The sequence below is a fragment of the Planococcus citri genome, chromosome 4 (genome assembly GCF_950023065.1).
Source record: "Planococcus citri chromosome 4, ihPlaCitr1.1, whole genome shotgun sequence".
Lineage (NCBI taxonomy): Eukaryota > Metazoa > Arthropoda > Insecta > Hemiptera > Pseudococcidae > Planococcus > Planococcus citri.
Window position 1 is genome coordinate 34,454,510 of NC_088680.1, and position 9,642 is coordinate 34,464,151.

The 9,642-nt window shown below is 33.4% G+C and overlaps 1 protein-coding gene and 1 long non-coding RNA gene across 2 annotated transcripts; one reads left to right on the forward strand and one right to left on the reverse strand.

Annotated features, from left to right (window-relative positions):
- Positions 1-1,097: 1,097 nt before the first annotated feature.
- Positions 1,098-5,052, reverse strand: LOC135844900 (hexosaminidase D-like). The gene is made up of 6 exons (XM_065363285.1): positions 4,868-5,052; positions 3,228-3,296; positions 2,919-3,109; positions 2,477-2,772; positions 2,170-2,376; positions 1,098-2,065 (listed from the first exon to the last, which is right to left on the reverse strand). The coding sequence occupies exons 1-6, from the start codon at positions 4,962-4,964 to the stop codon at positions 1,294-1,296; spliced, it is 1,632 nt and encodes a 543-aa protein (XP_065219357.1). The 5' UTR covers positions 4,965-5,052; the 3' UTR covers positions 1,098-1,293.
- A 910-nt stretch (positions 5,053-5,962) lies between these two features.
- On the forward strand, positions 5,963-6,912 carry LOC135844429 (uncharacterized). The gene is made up of 2 exons (XR_010558526.1): positions 5,963-6,203; positions 6,463-6,912. It is a non-coding gene; the product is annotated as an uncharacterized LOC135844429 (long non-coding RNA).
- Positions 6,913-9,642: the final 2,730 nt, after the last annotated feature.

The window sequence follows — 9,642 nt, forward strand, 5'->3', positions numbered from 1 at the left end:
GATTTAATTAATAATTTATTCTTTCGAAGTTTCAATGTTTTGAAAGTAAAAATCCCATTTTTCAACTCATCTTATGTGTTAGGAGGCTTTTTGTTTTTTTTTCTGAAAAATGAAGACCGTTTTTTGGACCTGGGCTGACCCATAACCACGATGAAAATTTCTGGTCAGGGCCGGACCGGACCGTTTGAAAGCTCCAAACTAGGACCTTGATTTTGGAGCAACCGCAAAACCTGAGCGGTCCTACAAGCCTGGGCATATATGGACTAGGCTGAGTACTTTGGGTCCTCATTTACCCTCTATACATTTGAGATATTTTTATCCAATTTTTGGTCATTCAAGTTCTGAATTTGTAAGGAGAAAGTAAGAAGAGGGGAGTCCAAGAATTCTTAAGAATGAATTCAATGCCATTAATTGGCAAAACAACGTAATCTTTCCTCTAACTTGGAAGTTTTTCTGAAGTCTTAGCGAGTAGCAACGGATTTTTTTGGAGGGATAAAAAGACATGATTATCAATTTTTGAAAATTACAAAAATTTGTTCATTTTTAGTTTTGAAGGTTTGGAGGGGGGTGGAGGGCAGGGTATCTAACAGGTAGTGAATTTAGTCAAAAAGATATTAAAGAGAAAATGAAAAATTTCAAATGTGTTCCTTTTTTCGATGTGCATTCTTTGTAATTTTGATTGAAATTAAAATATACTTTGTATACAAATTTCCTTCCAATTTTAATTTATTTTGAAAATTTTCTTGTGAAAAATTTGACTTTGTTAATTTCAAATTTTTCGATGATGGTGTTCTATGAGGATTTCTACAGAATTTTGAGCTCAAAATTGAGTCATGATTATTGGAATTTTTCTAATCCAATCTGAACGGATATAATTCGATATAAAAACGCTGTCTTACCAGATCTTATCAGGCCAAATTCAATCCAGAAAATGTCCGAATATCATCAGATCCAATCACATTTCTCTGGGTGAGTTGAAAACATGACAATCAATCATTTCGACCAAGAAATAAAAACCATAATTTTTTAATTTATTTTTAAGTCACTTGCATTTGCTTTTGCTGTGCAGGGCTATAAGCAACGAGACAGAGGTACGTACCACAAAAATACACTGTAACTGATACGTGTTTTATTATCATCAGGCATTCTAAAATTACAGGCTTTGCATAAAAATACGAACTATACACGTATTTATAAACGAACTTATTGTTTAATCATTCAGAATATAGGTATACCTACTCGTGTACAATACATATCATGCTGATACAAATTCTCTGGAAAGCCGGTCGTTACCTATTCGTTTGAAGTAATTAAGTGGAGAGTGGAGTTCATACTCTTCAATTTCCACGAAAAAGGTTCGACGTGTGTTTTAAACCATTCTTTAATAGTATTTTCGTTGAAAAATATTTCCATTTCTTGACTGAGCGAGATGTTAACACGATGAAACTGCGATATAATCAAATCGAAAGACTCGGCTTTCAAATGTTCATTGATACCATTAATATTCAAGAATTGGATTTGCAGCGTGTTACTTTTTAAAGGGTCCTCGCAATCCCAACTGTATTTTTTGATTAATCCATCGCATAAATGCTTAATCTGGTTTTGAAGTTGTTGCAATTCCCAAGTACTGACTACAAGACGAGATTCTGGAAATGAGCAGTGTCGTGAAAAGCTTATGTCGTAGAAAACCTCAATGCGATATTCTGACCCAAAACAAAATCTTAGAGGACAACGTTCAACGAGATCACATAGAAGGATATCCTTATAATCGTCCAAATAATTAGGCCTGCGGGATGAGTCCAAGGTAGCTGCTACTTTCAAAGAAGTCAAAAACAAAGAAGGAATCGATGCGGGGAGCAGTTCGCATAATGGTAAGTTATGACTATATCTGGACCATCCAGTGGATATGAAGCCTGCTACCGTATTTGATGAAGTTTTTTCAAGTAACTTCAGCAAAGATTCGTGATTCATAAAACGTGTTTTCATCCATGGTAATATTTCTGTTTCACCATCGGCTCCTTTGAATGCACCAGCTATCCAGATTTTTTTGAAAAGGCTCGTATACCTGAATGAATGAATAAGTAGGTATAAAATGTGATGGATAAGTCAGGCTAAGGTACCTACCTAAGTACCTAATTTTTTTTTACAGCTGGTAGTTCTCTTACTTACATATTCCAAAATGGATATTTATCAACTTCAAGTTCTGGAGTGTAATCCCAGATTACAACTTCGACATATTGGTGTAAATTTGATCCATTCACGAGATCATACGGTATCCAACGTAGCTTATCGTCCCATATAAGCGTGGTAAATGAATTATTGTAACTGACTTGAATATGCATTGCTACTTGTTTTACGTGATCGATGAAAGTTTCCCTTTTGAAACAGAACAAAAAGTGCATACAATTCGATTAAAAATACAATTTAGACAAATACGAAATTCCACACTACCAACTTCTTATTCTAACTTAAGTACATTGTAGATTTTCGTTTTTCCAGGCATCTTGGACACATGTTTAAGCCAGATACTTCGTCACAACCGATATGTATTCTTTTGCTAAACTTGTGTAAAGCCAAAACCTGACGAATCATTTCTTTAATCAATTTCAACGAACGATCATTCGATGGACAAATTGCACGAGAATCTTCCGGATCTTCTCGCAGATCACTGAATTCTCGTTTCTTCAAAATGTATTCCATATGCCCGAACGTTTGAATCAGTGGAATAACTTCGATGTTTAGTTCGGCGCAGTATTTCAAAAATCGTGAAACCTGTTAATAAAATTGATCAAAATACTTATAAGTACCTAATTGCATTGCGTTATTACCTGACTTTACATCGTCTGTGACAAATTATCCTATTTTTTGATATTGGTACTAATTTTAATGATGGCCCAGATATTATAATATATACGTACTTCTTCTTTAGAGTAATGTGATTTAGATGGGATTTTTTCAAGTTCACCATCGTACGGAAACATATCTTCATATTCTACCAATAAACCATTGACTCCGATGCTACTTAGTCTTGGTAAAAGGTGTATCAGATAAGACATCTTGGGAGGAGCTCCTTTCAGGTCCAAATGAACAACTTGTAAAATTGGATTTCCTACAAAATAAGAGGGAAAAATTACCTACGCTTCTCGTGTCGATTTACTTGACCATAATTCAAGTATAAGTTAGGTATAATCTGCTCATGAAGTATAAGTAACAATTGGCTTACTCACTTTTAATCAAATGATCTGTACCCTGGGTGGTCTGGGTGGTGAAATGATGAATTCGGTAGATGATCGAGCCTAAAATCATTGAAAATTTTTTTAAAAAAGATATCAGGTAAGAATTTTTAAGAATGCCCATAAAAATCTGGGTAGATAAGAGTACTTTTAATATCAGATACATGTAAGTAAGTATTCCTACACCCTTCGTAATATGACAACAGTTGACACATGTCAACAATTCACTCAACAGCATGAGCCATAACTGCCATAAGTCTACTGTTAAAAAAAAAAACAACTCAAGGTGTGTTTATACAATTAAATCCATTGAAATCACGCCAAATTATGCATATTTATTGCCAAATGTGAAGTCCATTTCATATACTTACAAGAAGGTAAAACATTTGAACTAATTTCTTCGCCTCTCCACCATTTCATAAACTTAATTACCTATACAGGGTGTCTGGTGAATGGATGTCAAAACTTCAGTTTTGGATATAACCGGGTACGACTTGAAAAAAACGTTTACGGACAAGTTGCCTATCTTGGAAATTTAAGGGGCAACCAAGCTTTGAAAAAAAAATTGCGAAAAACGTATTTTTGACCTTGGGAATGGGTAGTACTTTGGAAAATAAACAAACTTTGTCATTATGAATTTTTGCCCAACTTTGAAATTTATTGAAGGAGCTAGAAATAATTTAAAAGAAACAAGCGAGGTCTCAGGGACCTGGCAATAGCCCCCCCCCCCAAAAAAAAAGTTCCCTGAAATTTGGTCATATGGTCCCTTTTCGTATGCGCCCTCACATATAACCAAAGTGATTAATTTTTTCAGTGGAAAACAATTAAGTGAAAGTAATGGATAAATTGAGTAGATAATTATAAAGAAGGAGACTGAGGAGACAAAATTGAAAATGTTTGCTTGGCAGAAAGTAATAAACAGAATGGGAAGGTTTTGTTTGGCTATGTTCGACTTGATATTTTTGCAGTAATGTTGGCTATTTTTCTGATTTACCCTACACAGAAATAAATGCAAATCCAAAATCGTTGATAAGAATTTTTCAAAAATTCAAAAATTTAAAAGCAAAAAATTAATATTTAATTCGGACATCAGTTTTTTGGCAAAGTGAGAAAAATAAGAAAAAAAAATTATTTTGTTATCGTGAATCCTTATTTGATTGAATTTATTTTCCAAATTTTTAGGTTTCACAATTTGGCAACTTTTTCATAAAATGTTTAGAGGTATAAAAATACTGACGAAACGACAAATATTCGCAAATCTCAGTAGGTTTTCGAATTATTTGATCTCAAACAAACGTTCAAAACAATATAATTTGAAAAAAATTGAAAATACTCGGTGTCTTCGATTTTAATTGGGGAACCCTAAAAAGTAAAAATTGAGAAAAACTTTTGTCATTTTTACCTTGCAAAAAAAAATTAATGCAAAAAAAAATTAAAACTGCTCAATAAATTCAAAAGTATTTGGTTGCTTCACTCTAAAAGCATTCAGTTTTAACGGATTGAAAGATGAACACATAGATAAACCAACATGAACATTTCTTTCGTGATCATGATCTCAACTTCGAAGTACACGAGAGACAGAAATCTTGGCGCAGTTAGATTAGTAAAATGTAATCATAATTTCGGGTACTTACGTATGAGAAGCATCAACGCTAAAATTATCACCATGCACATGCCCAATTTCTTCATCTTTACATGACTTATTCTCAATCTCAACACTTTGACTTTCATTTTCACAGATAATACGTAAAAATTCGAAGTACCTTGTTACGCTTGTACACGGTTCCTTTCAATTTGAGAAGTTGAGCGTATTAGTATGGTATTAGTTATCTTATCTTTTAACTCAGAAATTTGCGAACGCGTTAACTGGCTTGATGACTTGATATTTGACATCATACAACATTTTCATAAATTACTGGTTAGGTAGTTTAGTATAGGTACTTCCAAACATGTAGATAAGTCATGTGTACGTTTTCATATGATGGGATGACACGAGGAAACCCCAGTTGATAATTCGTTTTCTGACCAGAATCTCGGACATTAATGGGCTGTCCAAGTTTCGTTTCAATTAGAGATTCCTTTTTGAAAAATTGAAACTTCAAGAAATGTAATTCATACAAAAGGCCACTTTATCTCTTAGAATTTCTGACGTTTTTAAAATTTCAATCCAAGACCAGCAAAATCCAGGGCATCATTGAGAACTTGGAAAAAATTCCGAAAAATTCTTGACATCATGTCACCCTTTTAAAAGTTGAAAAAATTACCTACTAAATTTTGACATTTTGATAGGTACTTATTAAATAAGAAAGTATATTGAACTTTTAAATAAAAATAAATTTAAAAAAAATGTGATCTAAAAATTCAGAACTTACGACAAAAGGTACCTACTACCTAACTACCTAGTAAATTATCCAAAAAATATAGGAATTGAAAAAATGGAATCTATTTTATAATAAGTTCTTAAACGATTTTTGTCAACAAAAAAAATTGCCTCATGACCCAATTCAATTTATTTATAAAATATGATCGACATCACATTTATGCAACACAATCGTTGAGTATTGTACAATTGTACACGTATTACGAAAAATGGATTGGAAAAATTGTTGGTCAATGAGATAGGTAGGTACATTTATTCGTTCATTCCTATGAGAAATTTTACATTTCTTCATCTTTATATTATTTTTCGAAATGTGAAGCTATTTGCAATAGGTACTCGTAGGTAGGTGCTTATCTTCATACACTCTTAGAATGCACTCATAATATGTAAGTTCTCATAAATATGTAGTGGTTTCTGAAGTACCAAATTTCAACTGTGCTACATGAAATCGGTCAAGTGCGTCGATTGATTGGTTCGCCAGATAATCAAATAATTTTCCCTTCTGAATAGTCACTTATCATTTTGGATTACTTGGCTACCTATCTTTTTCATCACAAACTTCTTTTAAAAAATCTCGGTGGATCCCTATGGTAAGTGTTCTACCAACTTTAATTGTGATACTTAACTCATCTATTTTTTTTTTTTTTTTTACAATATACCTATTATAGGTACTACCGATTGACATTCTCCTGTAGGTACATTTCACAAAAAAAAAAAACTTAAATAAAATAAATAAAATATCAAGTATGACGTGGTAGGAAGTCAGGTCCATACCACCATCCCAATCCTACTCATCCTAGTTCCTACCTAGATTCATTTTCAACTTTCTGAACTTACGTATGATTTCAGATTCCAGATTATAAAGTATCTAAATCAAAATGAACATTTTTTCTTCAGTGATTTTATTGTCAGCGGCTGTGCTGGTACTGTGTTTGAGCAAATGCAGCACTTTCGCGATGTTTCGTGGGACAGAAAGTATAATGATAGGCTGTAAAAAGGCATTTAATTTTTTGAAAATTTTAATAAATGATTCATATTAAGTGCCATTGCTATAAAATTAAGTCACATTGAAAAAATTTCCAAATTCTTACAACCGACTTTGGCTACTCATTTATCAATTTATAGCCTTGTACGTGAAGTATCTGTGCTATACAGTAGGTACCTGGTTAGATAATTAAGTACATATGTATAATCTAAAACAAAATGGCAAATTGATTGAACAACTAAATCTAAGGATCATTTAATCTAAATAGTAGGCTATAAAGTAACTTTTTAACAATAAACGACACGTTTTACAAATTCGGTCTATAATTTTCTAAACACTAAACAGTCAACTTTTACAGATTTTTACTTTTGTTGACTGATTCAGAAAGAATTGTGAGCACTCTGGATAGTTTTTTCATATTGATTTCTGAATGGTTGCTTTTTCTAATCATATCGTCAACATTCGACTTTACTTCATCAAGCTAAAAAATATTCAAAAACGTCCTATTAAATTCCTATTAAGTAATGAAACGCAACTAAAAGAACAATAGTGTTGCCGTTGGTTTACTTACAGATTGATTATAGATAACAAGTCGGTTCAACATTTCACGTGTGTGGTGAACACTTTCCACAGTTTTATAAAATAAAAATGTGCAAGACATTATAAGAAACAGAAGCACTGCTGTGAGTAGATGTGCCCTGATTCTCAGCATTTTTTTGATTAAAAATTTTCAACACGTGATAAAAAATTTTAAAAATTTGTTTCATGGTAGCGGTATGTGCAGCCAACAATATGTAATCACCGCGAAATTATTAGACTGGATTTTAAATTAGGAAGTACTTATACCGAAGTACCTAGGTATTTGTACATAGTTTTGTTTCTTTTTTATCTTGATAGGAAAGTATAGTCACATTTCTGAAGAAAAAGTTGAAACGTGTTTCAAAAAAATAAACGCTTGTACATATTACCTACTTTTTAGGATGAAGCCAGTCCCAATTTAAAATTTTAAAAATGATTGTAAAGCCTGGTACACACGATCCAATCTATTTGACCAATCAAGTTTGTCAAATACCTATACATAAATATTGGATCGTGTGTACCAGGCAGTAAGTATTTAGATATTTACATTACACATTTCGGCATTTGTGAGAATCTAGAGAAAGAAAATTTCATCTTGAGCAGAAGGGATGCAAGAAAGTGAGGAGTCATAGACGGGGGGGGGGGAGGACGCATAAGGATCAATTGCACCCCCTGCCCATCCTCCGGGACAACGTTTTTCTTAAAGGGAAAGTCCTAACTGTCCTAAGGTAAGGAACATTTGTAGCCCTTTTCCTCAAAAAGAAAGTGGCCCTACTAACAAAATGGCGGCCATTTTGATTGACAGGTCAGCCGAAATCACAGATTTTGCTGAGGTAAATCTAAAGAGCAGTCAAAAATTCTGCACCTTTCAAAATTTCATGTGCTAAAGTGACTTTTTCGATTTTTGGTGAATTTTCAAAAATCAAATTTTGACCAAAGTGTGGGGAAAAAATCAAAATTTTACCAAATTGACCTAGAAAGCTGAAATTTGAGATATACCGTATTTTTGACCTGTCAAATCGATTGAAAACTGTTTCAAACCGTTTTGAGTAGTTCTGGAGCCTCCAGCAGATTTTTAAAACTCGAAATTTCCACAAAATTTTATCAAATGGAGTTGGGAAGCCGAAATTCATTCTGCAAACTAATTTCAATTCTCTACGAAGTCGACTGCAAGTGAATTTGGAGTTTCCAGCGATTTTTTGAAAATTACTGGAGCCTCCAGTAGATTTTTGAAACTTGAAATTTCCCCAAAATTTCATCAAATGGAGATGGAAAGCTATAATTAACTCTGCACTCCAATTTTAACACCTTCTGAAGACGACTTAAGGCGGGTTCAAGCCATTCTGGAGCCTCCAGTGACTTTTTGAAAAGTTTCATGGCGTTTTTAGGAAAATTGAAATTTCCAAAAAGTAGGTAGCTGGAAGCTTCAAAACCACTTGAAACCACGTGCAGTTGACTTCATATTGAATTGAAATTAGTTTGCAGAGTAAATTTCAGCTTGCTAACCCCATTTGATGAAATGTTGTGAAAATTTCAAGTTTCAAAAATCTGGTGGAGACTCCAGTAATTTTCAAAAAGTAGCTGCAGGCTTCAAAATGACTTGAACCCAGCGGAAATCGTCTTCAGAGGGTGTTAAAATTGAAGTGCAGAGTTAATTTTAGCTTTCCATCTGCATTTGATGAAATTTTGAGGAAATTTCAAATTTCAAAAATCTACTGGAAGCCCCAGTAATTTTCAAAAAATCGCCGAAGACTCCAAATTCACCTGCAGTCGACTTCGTAGAGAAGTGAAATTAGTTTACTGAATGAATTTCGGTTTCCCAACTCCATTTGATGAAATTTTGTGGAAATTTCGAGTTTTAAAAATCTGCTGGAGGCTCCAGAACTGCTCAAAACGGTTTGAAACAGTTTTCAGTCGATTTGGCAAGTCAGAAATAGGGTACCTATATCCCTAATTTCAGCTTTCTAGGTTAATTTGGTAACATTTTGATTTTTTCCCACACTTTGGTCAAAATTTGATTTTTGAAAATTCACCAAAAATCGAAAAAGTCAGTAGTCACTGTAGCACTATGGGAATGTTACAGATTTAAAACTAAATAAAATTATCGAACCACGAAAAGAGTCGCAAGAGTCGCGAAAAGAGTCGCAGCTAAAAGAGTCGGACTCCTCTCAGACTCCTTCATTTAAAGAGTCGCACTTTGGAGTCGCCGACTGCGACTCTTAAAATCAAAGAGTTGCCCCAGCAGCCAGCTATGTAAAATGAATTTTTTTTAAAAATCTTAGCACTTGCTAAAAATATGTCTATGGATGATCCTTTTAGTGTTTTGCAGCATCACAAATTTGAAAAAATTTGATTGAAAACTCTCAAAGACGCAAATTTTTAAGAAAAATGGCAATTTCATCTCTTTTGAAGGGATTAGCAGTGATATAGTGATTTAGGAATTTTGTCACGAAGGTTTTAGATCA

What these genes read in the sequence shown, in the direction of transcription:
- LOC135844900 (XM_065363285.1), bottom strand. Translation starts at nt 4,964, where the DNA reads ATGAAAGTCAAAGTGTTGAGATTGAGAATAAGTCATGTAAAGATGAAG. An exon ending in CACATTACTCTAAAGAAGAA is followed by an intron (nt 2,773 to 2,918) that starts GTACGTATATAT and finishes TTTTATTAACAG; the next exon opens with GTTTCACGATTTTTGAAATA. An exon ending in AAATATCCATTTTGGAATAT is followed by an intron (nt 2,066 to 2,169) that starts GTAAGTAAGAGA and finishes TCATTCATTCAG; the next exon opens with GTATACGAGCCTTTTCAAAA.